Here is a 24,439-nt window from a genome sequence, read left to right on the forward strand (position 1 = left end):
AAATATAAATAAGAGACCACTTAAAAATGATGAGTTTCTTTGATTTTACCAAATTGAAAACCTCTGGAATATAATCAAGAGGAAGATGGATGATCACAAACCATCAAACCACCAAACTGAACTGCTTGCATGTTTGCACCAGGAGTGTTAAAGCATAAAGTTATCCAAAAGCAGTGTGTAAGACTGGTGGAGGAGAACATGATGCCAACATGCATGAAAAAAAACTGTGATTAAAAACAAACCAGGGTTATTCCACCAAATATTGATTTCTGAACTCTTAAAACTACTTTAAGAATATGAACTTGTTTTCCGAAAGTTAGATTTTTTTTTTTTTTGCTTATTTCAGCCATTTCTCATTTTCTGCAAATAAATGCTTTATATAAAATATTTTTATTTGGATTTTGGGAGAAATGTTGTCTGCAGTTTATAGAATAAAACAACAATGTTTATTTTATTTATTTTACTCAAACATTTACCTATAAATAGCAAAATCAGAGAAACTGATTCAGAAAATGAAGTGCTCTTTTTATTTTTTCCAGAGCTGTACATATATATTATATAATTCAGTATAGTAATAACGCTGACGACAGATAAAATAAAGAGCAGGAAAGAGGGAGGGACAGTCTGAAGTGAGCAGATTGGTGTGGAGTGGAGAACAGAGTGGACAAAGAGCCGGTCAGCAGGATCGGGCAGCTTCCACAGCCGGCTGTATCTCTGAGCACCAGCAAAAAAGAGTCTTTGTGCTTTCAGGAGGAGGCGTGAAGGATAAAGTAATTGCTTGTGTAAGAGTGTGTGTGTGTGTGTGTGTGTGTGTGTGCGTGTGTGTAAGAGTGTGTGTGTGTGCGCATGCTCACCGGGCAGTTGCGCAGGTCCCCCATGGTGCTGGCATTGCGGAGAAGCTCCCCGAACATGTCCGGCGTGGGCTTCTCTCTGCACTCCAGCATCCGCACGGCCTGGTTACTGCAGCAGAGAAGCAGAGAGACACACGTGTCCTCAAGTACCAGCAGAGTAATCAATACAATAAATACACAAACTGCACCAGAAAAAAATATTGAATGTACAGGGGTTGGACAATGAAACTGAAACACCTGTCATTTTAGTGTGGGAGGTTTCATGGCTAAATTGGGGCAGCCTGGTGGCCAATCTTCATTAATTGCACATTATTACACCAGTAAGAGCAGAGTGTGAAGGTTCAATTATCAGGGTAAGAGCACAGTTCTGCTCTAAATATTGCAATGCACACAACATTATTGGTGACATACCAGAGTTCAAAAGAGGACAAATTGTTGGTGCACGTCTTGCTGGAGCATCTGTGACCAAGACAGCAAGTCTTTGTGATGCATCAAGAGCCACGGTATCCAGGGTAATGTCAGCATATCTCCAAGAAGGACCAACCACATCCAACAGGATTAACTGTGGATGCTGTAAGAGGAAGCTGTCTGAAAGGGATGTTCGGGTGCTAACCCGGATTGTATCCAAAAAACTCCAATAAAACCACGGCTGATCAAATCACGGCAGAATTCAATGTGCACCTCAACTCTCCTGTTTCCACCAGAACTGTCCGTCACCACAATAAATTATTGTGCTCTAAAACCAGGTGTTTCAGTTTCATTGTCTAACTTCTGTATTTTCTATATTGTAGATTCATATTAAAGACATGCATTTGCAATTAAGAAACACATTTTATGTAGAATTACAAGGTAAAAAGAAAAAAAGAGTATTTATTCTCCACATTAATACCCTGATCTAAATCTGATGAACTGAGATGGTGATTTGAGGTGATTTAATTGGGATGAGCTGGAGCTTCTTTCACAGAAGTGAAGGAAAAGCAGCAACTATTGTTCAGCACCTCTAGAAACTCCTTCCTTTAAGACGCTGAGAAAACTATTTCAGGTGACTCTCCCTCATGAAGACACTGAGATTACAGGGGTTGGACAATGAAACTGAAACACCTGGTTTTAGAGATTGTGTTGACGGACAGTTCTGGTGGAAACAGGAGAGTTGAGGTGCACATTGAATTCTGCGTGATTTGATCAGCCGTGGTTTTATGTTTTTTGGATACAATCCGGGTTAGCACCCGAACATCCCTTTCAGACAGCTTCCTCTTACAGCATCCACAGTTAATCCTGTTGGATGTGGTTGGTCCTTCTTGGTGGTATGCTGACATTACCCTGGATACCGTGGCTCTTGATGCATCACAAAGACTTGCTGTCTTAGTCACAGATGCTCCAGCAAGACGTGCACCAACAATTTGTCCTCTTTTGAACTCTGGTATGTCACCCATAATGTTGTGTGCATTGCAATATTTAGAGCAGAACTGTGCTCTTACCCTGATAATTGAACCTTCACACTCTGCTCTTACTGGTGCAATAATGTGCAATTAATGAAGATTGGCCACCAGGCTGCTCCAATTTAGCCATGAAACCTCCCACACTAAAATGATGACAGGTGTTTCAGTTTCATTGTCCATCCTGATTACTGCCAGTTTAATCATGTCTAATAAAGGTGTCAGGCATAACTTCATGTCTGTGTAAAGAGCTCGTTCTCAGCAGATTACTGTTCCCCGGGAGGCAGGAGAGGCCGATGTGGCCGTGCTTCATCTATAATCCATCTCCACAGTACCTGCAGAGAGACGGGAGCCTGCAGGCCGGCGCTGGAATCACTGCGTTTTAGTGGCTAATGTTTCTGTAAGCTCTGCACAGATAGCATATCTCTACATTTCACAAGCATATCTCCAGCACTGCTCCGGCTGTCAGCATGTCCTGATGAGAGGGAGAAATGTGCCGAGACAGGCCCCCGAGGGCTCAACAACGTCTGAGAGCACACACACACACACACACACACACAGAAATACATGCTGGCTCCAATCACTCAGACAGGTCAAACCCCGCTGCCTCTGTCCTACATTACCTATTGTGATTTCGCTCACAGGAGAATTGCCAATTAACCCTGAAAAGCAGAGAAGAAAACTCTAATATACTGACTTTCTGTTCAATTAAAATTCTAGATAGATAGATAGATAGATAGATAGATAGATAGATAGATAGATAGATAGATAGATAGATAGATAGATAGATAGATAGATAGATAGATAGATAGATAGATAGATAGGACGTGTGACGTCACATAAGGCAATTAAACCAAACACATCATGTTTTAGTGTTTTGATTCTTGACACAAGCAGTAGATACACAGCGCTGTCTCTGTGTCTGTGTGAGTGACAGGCTGCTGCTGCCTGAGAAGCGTGAGTGTAGTGCTACTAATAGGTAGTGGTTTAATTAGGATAATTCACAAATTTTTCTTTTCAAAAAGTCATGTTCAAACTTTTTTAATGTTTCACTACTTTATTACTTAAAAAAAACAACATATAAAACACAATAGTTTTACATAACATTAAAACATAACATTGCAATTCTGTTTTATTTTATGTTTTTGCAGAGGGTGGTTGCAAATATGTGAGATGAACCGTTTTCATATTATAGGTTGATTACAGTATTTAACCCTTGTGTGGTGTTCATATTTTTTGTTACTCGTTTACTTTGTTACTTGTATTTAATTCAGCAAAATTAAGCAATTTTACATTAAAATGCTTTACACATGCTTGCTTCACCTAAATTGCTACATTTTACATGTTACATTTCTTTTAAAAAGTGCTACTCTTTTTTTTATTAGTTTTTTAATAAAATGTAAAAGAAAATGAATTAAACTCAAGATATGAGTAGAAAATTTGTTTAGTTTCAAATTTACAAATGAAGCAATGTTTATTAGCCCTTGGCCAAACATACTGTATGTAATATAAATGTGTGTGTGTGGGGGGGGGGGGGGGGGTGTACAGTGTGTGTTTATCGAAAATGTGTTTTGATATAAGTTTTTCACAAAAAAATGAGCCAATGCCAATGAGTTTGAGTTAGAAAAAATATTTTTTTTGTATCATTTGATGAAAAATTAAAACTGGTCCCACAGACCCGAACACCACACAAGGGTTAAGGCAAGCAGAAGAAGTTTCATACTGAAAAAAAAATACTTTTATCTATTTTTCCAAGATCTTCAAACTTTAAAACAGGTCGAATTGACCCGGAACATTAAAGTCCATATTCAGTGGCTGCATGTGATTCATTTCAGCATCGTTTTAACAGAAAATGCTGTGTATCATTAATGCTGAGTGGCATCATCTGAGGTCAGCTCTGCGTTCCAGTCCTATCTGTAATTCCAGATACTAAAATGGACAATTCAGAGCGCATAACTGAGGATTATGGGTATTCACAGGGTGAAACAAAGGGGCAATCAGGAATTATTTTTGAATCACGCGACTGGAAATGCAGCTTCGCGTTCGACTGCATTGTAATTTCCTTTAACGGCTCCTCCGCTCTGGTCCTCAGAAAACATTTAAGGGTGAAAAAGTGGCAATTTGTATCTTTCTCTGGGTGAAGTGTGGAGGCAATTGGAGCTGATTTAGGTTCAGCGAGAGACGGTGACAAATCCTGTTCACTGTGTTCTACACCCTGTCCTCCCTCACTCAGCACTTCCCCACACTGTGGACCATCAGGATCTAACAGTCCCATCAGTCTAAACGCAGAACTGCCCGTTCCTTCACTCCTGCATGGTGGACATGCTGCATGAAATCGTATTAAGTGTTTAGTTATTGAATATATTTCCAATTTATAAAAACTTTATGGTTTTTGCTTAGACTGCAATTTCCTCTACATGCCCTTGACTCTGTATGGCCAAAGTGCTTATTTTCCTTATATACTCTTTATTACTGTTACTCAAGTCTTATAAAGTCTCATACCTATATTACATACTTTGGGCCTTATTTTAGCAACCTATAGCACACGGTCAAATGCAAAAGATACACCTAGCACAGCTCAAAATGCACAAATTAATTTATTTTGGGCGTAACTTAAAATAAACCAATCAGTGTGTCAATTGTCATTCCCTTTAAGAGCCGGATGAGCTCTGACTTTGGCACATTTGTATCTTAACAGTGTGGTGCTTTTGTGCTCAGTCTCAGCAGAGACAGATACTGAGCTGCTCGTTCACACTGTGAAGATACACCAGCAGCTCATTTAAAGGCACAGCAATTATATTTTATTCTATATTCTGTTTATTGTTGATGTAGATGTGCTGTAAATGTACGGCTAAGAAAGGATTGGACGGCTGACTGTTGACTGTTGTCAGGGTTTTAATCAGTCAGTGGCGCACCTGAATTTTCTTGCTGCCAAGATGAAAATACTGCAGAAATTTACCTGAACACACCTCACTTCCAGACCACCACACCCATCAGTGCAGATTTATTCCTAAACTCTCACGCTATTTTAATGGTGCGAGTGCAAGGCATAAAAATAGGCTGTTGACTAGGGCTGCAGGATATTGAAAAAATGTTACATTGCAAATGTTCTTTTTTTTCTGACGATATTCATTGCAATATTAAACAATGCAGGGCCCATGATGTCATCAGCCCCGCCCCCACCCACGTGCTGTGTCACGTCCGGACCAATTAAGAGCTGAGTCAGAGCCAAGCTCAACTCAAAACCCGAGGAAAACAGCAAAACAACAGTAATCAGCAATTTAATCAGGCATTTAAATGACTTTTTAAATAAGAAAATAAGACAGGTGTTTTTCTGGGATTAAAAGCGTGAATTCAGCTGTAACTGGAAATATCTGTGCTGCTAATGGACCTGTATACTGTATACCCTCCCATCACTAGTGAAGCCGCAACACAAGCAGGGTGAAGACTAGAACATGCCTCCTCTGATACACGTGAATTTGCTACCCGTTTCCTTTTTTGGAGCGGCCCGCGAGGTATTTTAGAAATAGAATGAAAGTTGGCCCGCTGTTAAGCAGTTTTTTATAACGTGAGATTCAAAGTTTGAACGCTAGGTGTCAGAAACGGGCCAAAGAGTCTAAAAGCGGAGAGGGTGCGCAGTTCTAGCGCAGAAAAACGGGCCAAAGAGTCTTAAAGCAGAGAGAGTTCGCAGTTCTAGTGCAGAAAAACAGGCCAAAGAGTCTTAAAGCGGAGAGAGTGCACATTTCTAGCACAGAAAAATGGGCCAAAGAGTCTAAAAGCGGACAGAGTTCGCAGTTCTAGCGCAGAAAAGCGGGCCAAATAGTCTTAAAGCAGAGAGGGTGCATACTTCTAGTGCAGAAAAACGTGCCAAAGAGTCTAAAAGTGGAGAGGGTGCGCGTTTCTAGCGCAGAAAACGGGCCAAAGAGTCTAAAAGCGGAGAGAGTGCGCAGTTCTAGCGCAGAAAAACGGGCCAAAGAGTCTAAAAGCGGAGAGGGTGCGCAGTTCTAGCGCAGAAAAACGGGCCAAAGAGTCTAAAAGTGGAGAGAGTGCGCAGTTCTAGCGCAGAAAAACAGGCCAAAGAGTCTAAAAGCGGAGAGAGTGTGCATTTCTAGCACAGAAAAACGGGCCGAAGAGTCTAAAAGCGGACAGAGTGCGCAGTTCTAGCGCAGAAAAGCGGGCCAAAGAGTCTTAAAGCGGAGAGGGTGCGCAGTTCTAGTGCAGAAAAACAGGCCAAAGAGTCTAAAAGCAGAGAGAATGCGCAGTTCTAGCGCAGAAAAACAGGCCAAAGAGTCTAAAAGTGGAGAGGGTGCGCAGTTGTGGCACAGAAAATGTATTATTTAAAGTTGTATATTTCATAATTTGTTTTATTATTATTGAGTGTGGCCCGTGACTTCAAATATATTTCTCCTTCTGGCCCCAAACAAAAAAAGTTTGGACACCCCTGATCTACACACTAAGATAGAAAGCAAGACCTATTGTGCTCTCTCAGGGCTCTGGCAGCTGATGGCAAGATGCATGCCCAGGATTCGAACCAGCAATTTCCCATAGATTTCTCATAGTGGCAGCACTTTTTTATACCGCTGAACCACTCAGCGCCTGACCACGCAGCTCTAACACTTCACAGAGTCAAGCGCTGAAATGGGATTGGGCCAAAGTGCTGGGATATTTGTGAATTAACAAATAACTAACACTCAAAACTCAGCAGACATCGACTGGAGGCCTGGAGGACGGAGCTGAATCCATCTCACTGCTGAACAGATACAGGTCAAAACATGAGATGTCTTCTTCACCGCCTCCTTCAGTATCTCACTCTGCAGTTTTACACATGACTGAGACCCCCTAACCCCATCATCAATAGTGAGGGACCTGGTACTGGATCTAAGAGTTAAAGTTTTAGATCATGTATCAGCACTGATATGATTTTTTATACTGATATAAGACTGATTTCCTAGAAAGCTGATCTATGAAAACAGCTTATTTTAACACCTGCACTGAAGGCTCTTAGCGGAGTCCCTTAACGGCAGCTGATTAAGTCAAACCGCACGCTCTCGCCAGCAGATTTACGGTGTGTGTGTGTGTGTGTGTGAGGGCTGCATACAAAACAAAGGATGTCCTGCCTCAGCAGAGCCGTGGTGATCGCAGCTAATGTCATAACATCAGATGTCAGCATCACAGAGCTACAGGCTGAGATAAGCTTGGCTGAGAGTAAAATAGAGGGGGAGTGTGAGCCGGCTCAGTGCCAGCCATTAACCCAGAGAGAGGAGAGGTGGAATATTGTGCCCAACCGCAGTTTGTGTTCTTATTTTTCTGTAGTGTAAGCTAGTCCAGGATTTCCGGTTTGGTTCTGACTGTGGTAAAGGTGTATTTATATCAAGTGTGATTTTTTTTTAGGATGCAAAAAACTGACCTTTACACAAATGAATCAAGTTAGATTTGTTTCCCCTTCTGTTTAAACTCTGTATAAAGGGCTATAAACTCCACAGTTCTCATAAAAGTCCACTCTTTCTGTTTCTCAGCTCCCTGTCCACTAATGCTCAAAAGAGAGGTAAACTATTGGACAATCTTTAAAAAAGGCATCAAGGCTCCGAGTGCTGCCACTATGATCAGGAGATCGCTGGTTCAAATCCCGGTCATGCAGCTTACCATCAGCTGCCAGAGCCCAGAGAGAGCACATTTGGCCTTGCTCTCTCTGAGAGGGTAGATGGCGCAATGATCACATCGCAGGCAATTAAATCAAACACATCATGTTGCGATGTTTTGATTCTCGACACAAGAAGTAGATACACAGCGCTGTCTCTGTGTTTCTGTGAATGACAGGCTGCTGCTGCCTGAGAAGCGTGAGGGGAGGGGGAGCGTTAGGGGAAGAGGGGGGGTGCGAGAGGCAGGAGTAAACACGAGGTAACCGCATGCATGGCCTCCATCCACATGGTTGAAAGCTGTGCACCTCAGTCCAGCACAGTTTTGCAGTGCAGATATTTCCAGTTACAGCTGAATTCACACTTTTAATCCCAGAAAAACAAACGCTCTTATTTACCTTTTAAAAAGCCGTTTAAATGCCTGATTAAAGGGCCAATTACTGTTGTTTTGCTGTTTTTCTCGGGTTTTGAGAGCTTGGTGCTGACTCAGCTTAATCGGTCTGGACGTGAGACTGGTGATGTCATAGGCCCTGCATGTTTAATATTGCGATATATATCTTTGAAAAAAGAACATTTGCATTGTCAATTTTTTTTCAACATTGTGCAGTCCTAGTCTGTGAGCTGATGTATCAGAACCGAGTCCCTGCGCTTTCCTCCGAGCTACTCGGCAATGCTGCATCAGCAGCAGTTTAAAAAGAGGCGGAGTCTGACTTTACATGTCGGAGGAAGCATGTGCTAGTCTTCAGCCTCCTTGTGACAACTGACCTAGCTAAATTGGGAGGAAATGGGTGAAAATTAGAAATAAACAAGAAGGTTGTAAAGCTGTAAACTGTAAAAAAAAACTTCAGTTTCAAAGAAGACAAATTGTTGGTGCACGTCTTGCTGGAGCAGCAAGTCTTTGTGATGTATCAAGAGCCACGGTATCCAGGGTAATGTCAGCATACCACCAAGAAGGACCAACCACATCCAACAGGATTAACTGTGGACGCTGTAAGAGGAAGCTGTCTGAAAGGGATGTTCGGGTGCTAACCCGGATTGTATCTAAAAAACATAAAACCACGGCTGATCAAATCACGGCAGAATGTGCACCGCAACTCTCCTGTTTCCACCAGAACTGTCCGTCACCACAATCAATTATTGTGCTCTAAAACCAGGTGTTTCAGTTTTATTATCCAACCCCTGTATATGGACAGTGAAGGCAGAAACAGAGAAGTGAGTCCTTTCAGCAAAGACTTTCTTCACATTTCTCTTCCGGACGGCTCTCAGAGCTCTGACATGAACAATGGCGGTTAATAGCGTATAATTTAGAGCCCTGCTGCAGCTCTGGACTCACGCCAGCTATCTGACCAAGCATCGCTCCATCTCCTCCATCTCACCACCACCTCCAGCCCCCCTCCGCTGAGAGAACAGCGACGTAATGTGGCATTTCCTCCATCTGCACACTTCACCTGCAGAGCGTGCAGCATCACACGGGTCATCCCCGACACTCACAGAGCCAATCATCTCTGCTGCTCACGCTAAACTCAACCAATAACAGTGAAGTGTGGCTCCTGCTGGAACTGCCCGCTGTGAATGAGTATGTGTGTGTGTGTGTGTGTGTGTGTGTGGGCTAACAGCACAGCGCTCCACTTACCAGAGAGAGGTGGTGGAGATGTAGTGCACCATCTGAATGAAGGGGAGAGGGTCTGATGTTGCTCCACAGCTGTTGCACACACACTGTAGAACAGCAGAGACATCAGTGTTACTTGATTTGATGCAGGTTTTTATATTATATTGATTGGATCACCTGTCAGGTTCCTAGAGTTTCTAGGAACTTAACTGGGAAAATCTGATTTTAGCTACAGAGCAGAACCAGTGAGCTGGAATTCACTACAGGAAACACTAAAACTCTAAAACTCATTGGAGTCACTAAATCATTTTTTAAACTTTTAGTCTCTGACCACTTTCAGACAACCTGTAGCTACACTGAAAACAATGATGAGTAAAATTTACTTTAAAAAAGTTTTGCAACTTTCTGCATTTGCTTTTTTTAAAGTAAATTTAATTTCAGATCAATTTAAGTAACTTCAACTCGGTTTTAAGACTCAATTGTTACATAGAGTAAATAAGATAAATTTACCTAATTTATTTTTGCTGAATCAATCCTTTCTTTTAGTAAACTTTACCTAATTTCTGAATACAATATTACCTAATTACAATAACATAATTTATACAATATTACTCAAGTAATTTATGATACATAATATATTATAATTCCTAAAATTTAAATATTTTAGTTAAAACACATATTACACTGTCTCAACACATGGATGGCATGTAATACATTATTTATACTAGTATACTAAAACATGTATTACATGCCATCCATGTGTTGAGACAGTGAGACTTGGTCTGTTTACAAAACAAATGTAAATATTTGAATGTGTGTTTTAACTAAAAATATTTAAATTTCAGTAAAATTATATAAATCAAGTAATTGTAAGTAAGTAATATTGTATGCAGAAATTTAAGTTTACTAAAAGAAAGGATTGATTCAGTAAAAATAAATGAAGTAAAGTTTACTAAAAGAAAGGATTGACTGAATTTCAGTTCACTTATTTACTCTATGTAACATTTAAGTCTTAAAAACGAGATGACATTACTTACATTTATGTGAAATTAAATTTACTTAAAAAAAGCAAATGCAGAAAGTTGTGAAACTTGTGTTTTCAGTGTATTTAAGCTGAGATGTTTTATTTTTACCTTTTTATTTTTTTTATTAATTTAGTTTTTTTTATTATCAAATTTTATTACAATATAGTGTATTTGTGTAGGCATCACTGCACAGTAAAACAGTGCACCACCACGCCAGTGCATTGCTTAATAACGTTGTTATTATTGCATAATAATAAATGTGCAACATAAGTTGAATATATAATAAGTGAGAGCGCTCCCTGTGGTCGGTACTGACCTGCTCGAACAGCGTCATGGCGAACTTCTGGTGAGGGATGCAGTGCTTGGCGGTGCAGATGTCCTCTTTAGTCTCGTCTGAGATGTGGAAGTGGATGCGCATCAGGAGATTCTCCTGCAGAGAAAAACACACAACAAGCATTACTCTCTGAGTGAGGGTGTGTGTGTGCGTGTGTGAGTGTGTGTGTGTGGGTGTGGTGTGTGGGTGTGTAATAGAGAGGGTATGTGTGTGTGAGAGGGTCTATGTGTGTGTGATGTGTTAGAGATGTATGTGTGTGTGTGTGTGTGTGTGTGTAAGATGTGTTAGAGATGTGTGTGTTTGTGTGTGTGTGATGTGTTAGAGATCTCTTGGTCAGTGTGTATGTGTATGTGTGTGTGTGTTAGAGATGTATGTGTGTGTGTGTGTGTGTGTGTGTGTGTAAGATGTGTTAGAGGTGTGTGTGATGTGTTAGAGATCTCTTGGTCAGTGTGTATGTGTATGTGTGTGTGTGTTAGAGATGTATGTGTGTGTGTGTGTGTGTGTGTGTGTGTGTAAGATGTGTTAGAGGTGTGTGTGATGTGTTAGAGATCTCTTGGTCAGTGTGTATGTGTATGTGTGAGATGTGATGTGTTAGAGATGTGTGTGTGTGTGTGTGTGTGTGTGTGTGTGTGTGTGTGTGTGTGTGAGATGTGATGTGTTAGAGATGTGTGTGTGTGTGTGTGTGTGTGTGATGTGTTAGAGATGTGTGTGTGATGTGTTAGAGATGTGTGTGTGTGTGTGTGTGTGATGCGTTAGAGATGTGTGTGTTTGTGTGTGTGTGATGTGTTAGAGATGTGTGTGTTTGTGTGTGTGTGTGTGTGATGTGTTAGAGATGTGTGTGTTTGTGTGTGTGTGTGTGATGCGTTAGAGATGTGTGTGTGTGTGTGTGTGTGTGTGATAGGTGTGTGTGTGTGTGTGTGTGATAGGTGTGTGTGTGTGTGTGTTAAGCGAGTAGTTTGGGTTTGGTTGGTTCATTTTTCAGTGTCAGCGCTTCACTTCAGGTTAATCTGATCAGGGGAAAAGAACATCTATATTTCATGAGTCGTTTTGATTCTCTGGCTGAACAAATTTAAAATCAATCGATCACCCGCCGGCCCTCACACACCAATACACACACACACACACACTCGCTCAGAGAGAGAGAGAGAGAGAGAGAGAGAGAGAGAGAGAGTGAGAGAGATGAAAAAAAAAGCAAGAAAGAAACAGCCCTCACACAGCCAGTCCTGCCCCTTTACACTTTTCACACAGGCTAAAACAGTCTCACACAACCTTACACAGCCTCTCACTGCCTTACACAGTCTCTCGCTGCCTTACACAGCCTCTCACTGCCTTACACAGCCTCTCACTGCCTTACACAGCCTCTCACTGCTTTACACAGCCGCTCACTGCCTTACATAGCCTCTTAATGCCCTACACAGCCTCTCACTGACTTACACAGCCTCTCACTGCCTTACACCACCTCTAGCTGCCTTACACAGCCTCTCGCTGCCTTACACAGCCTCTCACTGCCTTACACAGCCTCTCACTGCCTTACACCACCTCTAGCTGCCTTACACAGCCTCTCGCTGCCTTACACCACCTCTAGCTGCCTTACACAGCCTCTCGCTGCCTTACACAGCCTCTCACTGCCTTACACAGCCTCTCGCTGCCTTACACAGCCTCTCACTGCCTTACACAGCCTCTCACTGCCTTACACAGCCGCTCACTGCATTACACAGCCTCTCACTGCCTTACATAGCCTCTTAATGCCCTACACAGCCTCTCACTGACTTACACAGCCTCTCACTGCCTTACACCACCTCTAGCTGCCTTACACAGCCTCTCACTGCCTTACACAGCCTCTCACTGCCTTATACAGCCCCTCACTGACTTACACAGCCTCTCACTGCCTTACACAGCCTCTCACTGAATTACACAGCCTTTCACTGCTTTGCACAGCCTCTCACTGCCTTACACAGCCTCTAGCTGCCTTACACAGCCTCTCACTGCCTTACACATCCTCTTAATGCCTTACACAGCCTCTCACTGCCTTACACAGCCTCTCACTGCCTTACACAGCCTCTCACTGCCTTACATTTTGTCCTGTCTCCACACACACTTTACACAACCTTACAAAGCCTCACACTGCCTTACACAGCCTCTCACTGCTTTACACATTTTGTCCTGTCTCCACACACACTTTACACAACCTTACAAAGCCTCACACTGCCTTTACACAGCTTCTCACAACTTACACAGCCTCACACTGCCTTACACATCCCGTTCAGTCTCCACACACACTTCACACAGCCTCACACATCCCACCCTGCCTCCACACAGACTTCACACAGCCTCACACATCCCACCCTGCCTCTACACACACTGCACACCTCACACAACCTTACACAGCCTTACACAGTCTCACACGATCTCACACATCCTGTCATGTCTCCACACACACTTCAAAGAGCCTCACAGTCTTACATGTCCCACCCTGCCTCTACACACACTTCACACAGCCTCACACAGTCTCACACAGCCTCACACTGTCTTACAGAGTCTCACATGATCTCACACATCCCATCCTGTCTCCACACCCACCACACACAGCTTTACACTGCCATACAAAGCCTCACACATTCCATCCTTCTACACACACCTCACACAGCCTCTACACACACTTTACAAAGCCTCACACAGCCCACCCACCCTAACACACACCTCACACAGCCTTACACAGCCCACCATTCCTCTACACACACTTTACACAGCCTCACACAGGCCACCCACCTTAAAACACACCTCACAAAGCCTTACACAGCCCACCCTGCCTCCACACACTTCACACAGCTTTACACAATCTCAAACTTCCCACCCTGCCTATACACACACCTCACACAGCCTCACACAGCCCACCCACCTTAACACACACTTCACACAGATTTACACAGCCTCACACAGCCTTACACTGCCTCACACAGCCTTACACTGCCTCACACAGCCCACCCACCTTAACACACACCTCACACAGACTTACACAGCCTCACACAGCCTTACACTGCCTCACACAGCCTTACACTGCCTCACACAGCCCACCCACCTTAACACACACTTCACACAGCCTCACACAGTCTCAAATTTCCCACCCTGCCTATACACACACCTCACACAGCCTCACACAGCCCACCCTGCCTTCACACACACACACACACTTCATACACCTTGCACAGCCTTACACAGCCCACCCTGCCTTCACACACACACTTCACATAGTCTTACACAGTCTATCCTGTCTAACACAACCTTACACAGCCTTACACAGCCCACCCTGCCTTCACACACACACACACACACACACTTCATACACCTCACACAGCCTTACACAGCCCACCCTGCCTTCACACACACACTTCACATAGTCTCACACAGTCTATCCTGTCTAACACGACCTTACACAGCCTCACACAGCCCACCCACCTTAACACACACCTCACACAGCCTTACACAGCCCACCCTGCCTTCACACACACACTTCACATAGTCTCACACAGTCTATCCTGTCTAACACAATTTTACACAGCCTCACACAGACAGCGTATGAAAAATCACAGCATCGGCACCTAAAGCGCGTGTCATTTCCTGCTTGCACAATAATAGAGATCTCTCATCCGCAGTCGTGCAGATGTGTGGAGCGTGTGAAGAAGAAGAAGAAGAAGAAGAAGAAGAAGAGGAGAGGAGCGGAAATGAAGAGTTAGCGCGCCTCTAATGTGCAGCCTCACGCCTCCACCGTGTGCAGGGAGGGCACGACGTGTGCTTGGCCTCGTGCCTGACTCTGACTCACAAACGAGGCAGTCAGATAAAGACGGAATTCACAGCGGCGGCTCGATTCAGCGGCTCCTCGGCTAAAAATACGGGAACAGAAAGGGCTGGAGCTGCGCAGCGACTGGAGAGCTGCTAATTGAACTAAATTACACTTTGATGATGTCGTCTTTTGTGACCTTGCGGGGAAAAGCGAGTGCAGCTTCCCTCAATTCTATAGAGTAAAAGTCCTGAGACGTACAGTACCGCCGCATATAAATGGCTCGTAAAGCCTCGGCCAATCGGAGCGCCTCTCCGCGAGCTATCTTGTTCGGGCAGCTCAGCCGCTCGGCGCTGAATGATTCGCTCGAGTGCTTATTTGCTTAAAAGCAATTATCTGTATTGATGTTTAAGCGGCGTGTCCTTTAAGGCCATAAATGTTAGATAAACTGAATCCATGTGCCTTAATCAAGAACAGGTGAATAATCAGGTTTTGTGGATTAGAGCACAGCCTGCTAACGAAGCACTTTTAACGCACCGCCTGATAAAACCATCAGGACTGATCAATTCAGATATAGACTACAGCCCACGGAGTGATTTAACCCCAGTCAGGAACATGTCACTTATCTTTGCACACAACCTGTCTAAAGTACAGGGACACCTTGCATTCTTCCAGTGTTCAGCAAAAAAAACACATCTAACAACTAAAGGACATGCTTTACACGTGCATTCTTGGACAAGCTGAAAGATACAGAATCATCATGAGGCTACGTCAACATGTATTCACGTTTTCTTTTCTTTTTTTTAAAGGTCTCCTTGAACTTAAAAAACTTGAACTTAATTTTTTCTTGTTCTTTGTGAAATACTATAGGTCTCTCTGAGTTGTATATGCATTCTGCATATGAAACTGTTCCTCAACCTCCACTGTCTGCAGTAGTTAGCAAATAAAATCCTCAGAAATACGAGTTGATCAGAGAGACGTTAGGTTAGGGTATTATCTTCAACCAGTGAGTTCATGCCCTCACCCACCTCGGCTCAAGACCGCCCACAAGCAGCGCTACAGCATTAGGAGCTATAGCTAAGGTGGATCTAACAGCTCGATTTACTCTGTTTACAGCTCTGTTTACAGAGCTAGTTAGCGTTAGCTATCTTGTGTAAGTAACTGTAGGTTTAAATCTCCGGATCTCCGGTTGATTCTGCGTTTTACTGAGACCTTAAATGTACACTAGGGAAGCACAGTTTGACAAGACAGCTCAACTCAACAAAACTCGACAAGTTTAAGGGTTAACTTTATCTAGCACTCAGTGCTGTATCTTAATAACTATGGCTGTATCTCTGAAAACATCCTTGTCCAGTTTTTAAGCTCAATTAAGGGGGAAAGGAAGGTAGGCGTTCTCTGCTGCAGTGCTGGTAGCCAATCAGAGGCGATATATATTTGCATATATGAATATTCATGAGCAAGAACCGAAATTCTGTCTTTCTTCAGAGACCTTTAATTCAGTGATCTAAAGCAGGACTAAACAGAAACACCTGAACACATTTTTTTTTTCACAAAAAAACAGCTGACATGGAATTCATTCATACTAGAGGCCACAACTAAACATTTTAAAATTAATTTAAAAATGATAGAATGAGACCTTTAAACAAGATTTTCCTACCATTTTTAAATACATTTCCACAGACACACAGACGAAAAAGTGAAAATAAAAAATAAAAAGAAAAAATCTGAACACAAGAGGACACCTTCATACTGTGTATTATTTTCTAAAAGTGAAGTAATATGATTTACTGTACATAAATACTATACAAATATCCAGGTCCAGGTTTGCAACAATAAAGACACTACTCTAAGTCAGCGAAGAGTAACTCTTGGTTTCCTTTCCAGTGGTGGTCCTGATGAGTGCCAGTTTCATCATCATATGTTTTTGATGGTCTTTGCGACTGCACTTGAAGATACTTTCTTTTTTTTGTTCAGATTGACTAAACTTCAATTCTTGAAGTCATTTTTTCTTTACTTAGTTGAGTAATTCCTGCTTTTCATAATATGGACTAGAACATTACTCAAATAGAGCTATTCACTGTTTACACACTCTCACTGTATTCACTCTCGAACACATTTAGACGCAAGAAATTCAAGTAATTAACTCTTGATGAGTTCAGCACAGCTGTTAACTGAAAGCCTGAATTCAAGGTGACTATGCCAAGATGTGGAAAGCTACTTTGCTACTTTGAAGTATCTTGACATATTTTGTTTAGCATATAATTCCATATGTTTTTCTTCATAGTTTGGATGAGTTTAGTATTAATCTATAATGCAGAACATTTTAAACACTAAATTTGTTGTGTCCAAACTTTTGAGCAAACTGGCCAGTGTGCTCATGGCAAGGCGACATGAATTACGGGAATGATAGTGAGCGCCAGACGACTTTTTGTGAGCCTTTCATATTACTTGATTAACAGTGTCAGAGGTGTATTTTGTATTTATTTATTTTGTATTTATTATTTTAGTATTCATTTACAATGTAGGAAACAATTACAAAAAAAAACCTTGAATGAGAATGTGTGTCCTAACTTTCGACTGGTACTGTAGTTGGGAAATGTTATGAGAGAAATGATTTATATGTTATTTATATATGTTTTTATTATGTTACACATTTGTTTCCAACATTCCTGGAACATTATTTAAACATTTTTAAAACGTTGCTAAACGTTCTTATAATGTTCTCTGTTAGCAGGAATATATATATATATATATTAGTTTTGGAATGCAGAGGTTTCGTTAAAGTACTGAAGTTCCTAATTATTTCCAGCTTCTATAAAAAGGCCTCACCTGCGAACTTCCTGCTAAACCCCTGACTGAGTTAAACACCACTTACAGCAGCTTAACTTCCTCCAACCTCCAGCCTGATCTCAGACCTGCCCACCTCCATCACCCACCTCTCTTAACATTACCACAGCATATCTACACACACACATATATATATATATATATATATATATATATATATATATATATATATATATATATATATATACAAATAGCAGCAGCACACACAGATACACATCTGAGTTTAAAGAAAGAACAGGAAATGGAAACATGAAGGACAGAGGAAACTGCAGGAGAGAAAATAATGAAAGAATAATGGAAAAATGCAGAGATGGCACCAATCCAATATCCAGTATCACTATCAGGCCAATAGCAGTAGTGCTAGATCAGATATTGGGGGGAAAAAATTATAGATCTGATATGATTGAGGTCTGTGTGATAACAGTGACCATATATAGGCTAACTTTAACATACAGATACATCTGAAAAAAAAAACACTTCAGTTTCTGAATCAATTTCTCTGATTTTGCTATTTATAGATATATATATTTGAGTAAAATGAACATTGTTGTTTTAGTCTATAAACTACAGACAACATTTCTCCCAAATTCCAAATAAAAATATTGTCATTTAGAGCATTTATTTGCAGAAAATGAGAAATGACTGAAATAACAAAAAAAAAATGCAGAGCTTTTAGACCCTTAAATAATGGAAAGAAAACAAGTTCATATTCATAAAGTTTTAAGAGTTCAGAAATCAATATTTAGTGGAATAAACCTGTTTTTTAATCACAGTCTTTGTTTAATGCATCTTGGCATCATGTTCTCCTCCTCCACCAGTTTTACACACTGCTTCTGGATAACTTTATGCTGCTTTACTCCTGGTGCAAAAATTCAAGCAGTTCAGTTTGGTGGTTTGATGGTTTGTGATCATCCATCTTCCTCTTGATTATATTCCAGAGGTTTTTAATTTGGTAAAATCACACAGAGTGATCTATTTTAAGTGTTTATTTATTTTTATTGTTGACAATTTTGGCTTACAGACAATGAAAACCCACAAATCAGTGTCTCAGAAAATTAGAATATTATATCATAAGGCCAATTGGTACTTTTGGCACTGTGGGCAGTGTGCCAAGTCCTGCTGGAAAATTAAATCCGCATCTCTATAAAAGAGCTGGAAGTATGAAGTGCTGTAAGATTTTGTGGGAAAACAAAACTGTACTGACTTTAGACTTGATAATAAAACACAGTGGATCAACACCAGCAGATGACATGTCTCTCCAAACCATCACTGATTGGTGGAAACTTCACACTAGACCTCGAGCAGCTTGGACTGTGTGTCTCTCCACTCTTCCTCCAGACTCTGCTCCCTTGATTTACTTTAAATGAAATGTAAAATGTACTGATGATCAGTGATGGTTTGGAGAGTCATGTCATCTGCTGGTGTTGATCCACTGTGTTTTATTATCAAGTCTAAAGTCAGTGCAGTTTTGTTTTCCCACAAAATCTTACAGCACTTCATATCTTACAGCTTCCCTCTGCTACTGACAACTTTTATGGAGATGTGGATTTCATTTTCCAGCAGGATTTGGCACACTGCCCACAGTACTGCCAAAAGTACCAATTGATCTCAATTTATAATATTCTAATTTTCTGAGACACTGATTTTGGGGTTTTCATTGGCTGTAAGCCATAATAATAAACAATAACATAAATAAATGCTTACAATAGATCACTCTGTGTTTAATATATCTACAACTTTGGAAAAAAATAAGAGACCACCTAAAAATGAGGAGTTCCTCTAGAGTATAATCAAGAGGAAGATGGATGATCACAAGCCATCAAACCACCAAACTGAACTGCTTTCATTTTTGTGCACCAGGAGTAAAGCAGCATAAAGTTATCCAAAAGCAGTGTGTAAGACTGGTGGAGGAGGACATGATGCCAAGATGCATGAAAACTGTGATTATTCCACCAAATATTGATTTGGGTTTTCATTGGCTGTAAGCCATAATCTTCAACAATAGAATAGAATACATCTGTATAAAATATGGGTTTCACATTTTGAACTGATTTACTGAAATAAAGTTACTTTTTAATGATATTCTAATTTTTTGAGATGTACCTTTAAATTGAATTATAACACCTGTATCGTGATACATATCGCCAAGTTCGTGGCAACACACATCCCTATAGCTACAGTGCTACAATTACAGTGTTATATTCAGGTAAATACATTATTAAAGAGTATAAATATATAAATAGGCCTTACGAAGCACTCGGCGGCATCGTCCATGATGCCCAGCTGGAAGCGCTGCTCGTCCTGGAAGGTTTTGGCGAGAGCGCTGCGGAGAGCATCCGACGGCAGAACCTTCTCACTGCTGAACTGGAACTGAGCGAAGATGCTCTGCAACCACAAACACAGCGGAAACCAACCGGCGTGAGACTTACTGAAGCAGGGATACGCTCTACACACACACTCACATATACACACACATATATATACACACTCCAGCACAGCGTCGATCAGCGAGGCCACTCGATGCCTGAGGTTAACACTCCCTCGCTCTCTGTCACTCAGAAAAACATCACAGCTAATGATTTATTTACCCACACACACACACACACACACACACACACATCAGAAACCCACTGCACTGCTGCCCCACACGCCACATGCAGTATTCCATATTCATACACACACACACACACACACACACACACTATCAAACCTGGGCTTATACATATACGTTAAGTTAAAAATAATATTACATTACATTACTTTATATTACATTTGGCAGACGCTACACTGAAAAAAATAAGAGTAAAATTTACTTAAAAAAAAGTTTTGCAATTTTCTGCATTTGCTTTTTTTTAAGTACATTTAATTTCAGATAAATTAAAGTAACATTTTTTTAAATACCCACATACACACAGTTTGAATTGCAGTAGGTGAAGAAAAACATATTTATTTTCCAAACTATGATTATTATTGATTATATTAAAATTTTGTTTTCTTTAAAAGGGTATAATTATTATTTTTTTTTGTTATAATATTCTATTATTCCTAAATTTCCTTCAGGATAAATAAAGTATCTATCTATCTATCTATCTATCTATCTATCTATCTATCTATCTATCTATCTATCTATCTATCTATCTATCTATCATTATATCAGAGACATTAAATGGTCTTAAAATGACAACATCGATTATCGCAATCATTTCTGTCACAATATATAGGCCTACACTGAAAAAAATGAGCAAAATTTACTGTAAAAAAGTTTGCTTTTTTTAAGTAAATTTAAATTCAGATAAATTTAAGTAACTTCAACTCGGTTTCAAGACTCAAATTTTACATAGAGTAAATAAGTGAACAGAATTTCAGTCAATCCTTTCTTTTAGTAAACTTTACTTCATTTCTGCATACAATATTACCTAATTACAATTACTTCATTTATACAACATTATTATATAAAACTTTAGTTACAACACACATTCAAATATTTACATAATCTGAAAGATTTATTTTATAAAGATATAGACCACGTCTCACTGTCTCAACACACGGATAACATGTAATACATTTTTTTAGTTTACTAGTATAAAGAATGTATTACATGCCATCCATGTGTTGAGACAGTGAGACTTGGTTATAAGTATAAGTATAATTATAATTTCTGAATTTTAAATATTTTAGGTAAAACACACATATTACACTGTCTCAACACACGGATAGATAGATAGATAGATAGATAGATAGATAGATAGATAGATAGATAGATAGATAGATAGATAGATAGATAGATAGATAGATAGATAGATAGATAGATAGATAGATAGATAGATAGATAGATAGATAGATAGATAGATAGATAGATAGATAGATAGATAGAAAAAATATAAATGATACATATAAATACAACAAAATAAAATTAAATTATAAAAGTACAGTCTTTAGTGTGTGTGTGTGATGTAAAATGGAGGTAGTGCAGTTGAACACAATAGACAGCGAACACCAGTTGATGTGCATAAAGTAAGGATAAGGATAACTGATGTCAGCCAAACAGAAAGTGCAAACACAGTTATATAATAATTTAAATTTAGCAGTGCAAATGATACGTAAACAGTAGATGAATGAACTAGTGAATGAACTACTAGTGCAAAATATGGTAGAACTATAAAAATAGTGTTATGGGCATCAGCAAGATAGTGTGACCATAGATGGGGGTATGTCCATGGTGTGGCCAGAATTGCTGGAAAGAAAAGGTGTCACAGAGTCTTCAGTTTGCTGTGCTGAGATGAGTTGAAAAGTCTTATGGCCTGAGGGACAAAAGACTTTCAAAGTCTGTCTGTGGAGCAGGACTGGGACAGCAGTCTGCCGCTGAATGAGCTCCTCTGCCTGGTGATGGTGCTGTGCAGAGGGTGGTGAACATTGTCCATGATGTTCAGCAGCTTGCTGAGGGCTCTCCTCTCTGCCAGTGGTGTTAAGGACTCCATGTGGATGGCATGTGATACATTCTTTTAAATAAACTATGGCTTTACTTTTTGTTCTTTTTTTAGGGTCATTGTCTTGTTGCATGACCCATGTTCAGAATTTGAACATTGTTTCATTAGTGATGACAGTTTGTTCTGGCACAGATGCAGCAAAACAGGGCCAGAGCATGATACTACCACCACCATGTTTGAAAGATAGCGTAGAATAAGGGTTTTTTATACCTTTTTCTAAACTTAATACTTCTTATTTAGAATTTAGAATTGTAGGTGTGAAAGTACGATAAAATGCAAAAACAGGGGCAAACACTGTTTCATGGCACTGTATGTAGTATGTTGCATATTTTGATTATTTTTTTGTCATTCTGCACATTTCTTTAGCATTTTTTATTATTTTTTATTATTATTTTAAAGGTGGACAAGTTTTCTTTGTCAATCCTGCACATAAAAAAAAAAACATACTTCCGTGAGTTATGGAGTTATGGAGTTACGAAGGACAGGGATGTCCTTGAGTGTTTTAATGGAGAAAAAACAAGTCTCAGCTTATAGTCTATTGTGTAAAGCGTCAGCAGATAATCCATCCGCTGTCCATCAACTCCCACACAGCTATTAGACCTTCTGAAGAACAGCTGTAAAAGAACGAGAGCTCGTTTCAGTACAGCTGATAAGCAGCGCTAATGGCCTGATACACACACTGACGTTAGCCTCTACAACAACACAATAACACAACAGCTTAACTCAGCATCATGATTCTTTGATTAAATCAGTTACTTTAAAAAGATTTTTAGAGAGTACAGTAATTTGCACTGTGCGATAATTTGTAGGATGAAAGAGCATATTTTAAGTAGCTGTAATTCTTGATATAATCTTTATAATCAATAACAATCTTACCTCTATCTATCTATTGTATTGTAAAAAATATAAAATAGTAGCTAAATACGTTTCCACACACCTCTTCACATTTAATGTTTTTTTTGTCTTTTTATGATTTTTAACAATGTAAATGTAATATTAAAGAGTATATTAAAGCTCTATAAGAGCAATGTTTCAATGTTTTGATTTTTGATACAAGAAGTAGATACACAGCGCTGTCTCTGTGTCTGTGTGAGTGACAGGCTGCTGCTGCCTGAGAAGCGTGAGGGGGAGGGAAAGCGCGTGGGGGAGGGGAGGGGCTGGAGTGAACACGAAATAACCGCATGGCCTCCATCCACATGGTTGGGTACGTGCTTGTAAAGGTGAGCACGTGTGGAAAGCTGTGCACCTCAGTCCAGCACAGTTTTGCAGTGCAGATATTTCCAATTTCCTGAATTCACGCTTTTAATCTCAGAATAACAAACGCTCTTATTTACCTTTTAAAAAGCCATTTAAATGCCTGATTAAAGGGCCGATTACTGTTGTTTTGCTGTTTTCCTCGGGTTTTGAGTTGAGCTCGGTGCTGACTCAGCTCTTGATTGGTCCGGACGCGAGACAGCGCGCAGGTGGGGATAGATATGGTGACAAGCTGCCTGAGGTCTAGAGTGAAGTTTCCACCAATCAGTGATGGTTTGGAGAGACATGTCATCTGCTGGTGTTGATCCACTGTGTTTTATTATCAAGTCTAGAGTCAGTGCAGTTTTGTTTTGCCACAAAATCTTACAGCACTTCATGCTTCCCTCTGCTACTGACAACTTTTATGGAGATGCGGATTTCATTTTCCAGCAGGACTTGGCACACTTCCCACAGTACTGCCAAAAATACCAATTGGTCTTAATATATAATATTTTCTAATTTTCTGAGATACTGATTTTTGGGTTTTCATTGGCTGTAAGCTTCATAATCATTATTGTTCATCAACAATAATGTTCATCAACAATAAAAGAAATAAACGCTTAAATTAGATCACTCTGTGTTTAATACATCTATATAATATATATATATATATATATATATATATGTATATATATATATATATATATATATATATATATATATATATATATATATATATATATATATATGTATATATATATATATATATACATATATATATATATATATATATACATATATATATATATATATATATATGTATATATATATATATATATATATATATGAGATGCACCTGTATAGAAAGCTGGGTCTACATCAGAGGGGGTGGGCTGGTGGCACAGGAACAGGTAATGCAGTGTGGGGACTGCAGCACTGCACCAACAGAGGAGAGAGAAGGAAAGGGGGGAGATGGAGGGAAGGTGATAGAAAGAGATAGAGAGAGAAAGGGGGGGTGTATCTACCCTACAGAGTGAGACAAGTATGAGGGGAAATTTCCACCACTCTTTTACTTTCATCCTCCACTCACACTGCTGGGTCCTGCCACAGCATATAGACAAGTCTATCTATCTATCTATCTATCTATCTATCTATCTATCTATCTATCTATCTATCTATCTATCTATCTATCTATCTATCTAT

At 40.1% G+C, this 24,439-nt stretch overlaps 1 protein-coding gene across 4 annotated transcripts in view; it reads right to left on the reverse strand.

The window, feature by feature from the left end:
* The window catches only part of usp54b (ubiquitin specific peptidase 54b), a 207,348-nt gene that overhangs the window by 58,171 nt on the left and 124,738 nt on the right, over positions 1-24,439 (reverse strand). For all 4 annotated transcript variants that reach the window (XM_049464549.1, XM_049464548.1, XM_049464547.1 and 1 more), the window contains 4 exons: positions 19,767-19,901; positions 10,874-10,987; positions 9,557-9,639; positions 855-960 (listed from right to left, as the gene is read on the reverse strand). In XM_049464549.1, the coding sequence (XP_049320506.1) occupies positions 855-960; positions 9,557-9,639; positions 10,874-10,987; positions 19,767-19,901 (438 nt within the window). The remainder of the gene's footprint in view (positions 1-854; positions 961-9,556; positions 9,640-10,873; positions 10,988-19,766; positions 19,902-24,439) is intronic.

The sequence above is a fragment of the Astyanax mexicanus genome, chromosome 15 (genome assembly GCF_023375975.1).
Source record: "Astyanax mexicanus isolate ESR-SI-001 chromosome 15, AstMex3_surface, whole genome shotgun sequence".
NCBI lineage: Eukaryota > Metazoa > Chordata > Actinopteri > Characiformes > Acestrorhamphidae > Astyanax > Astyanax mexicanus.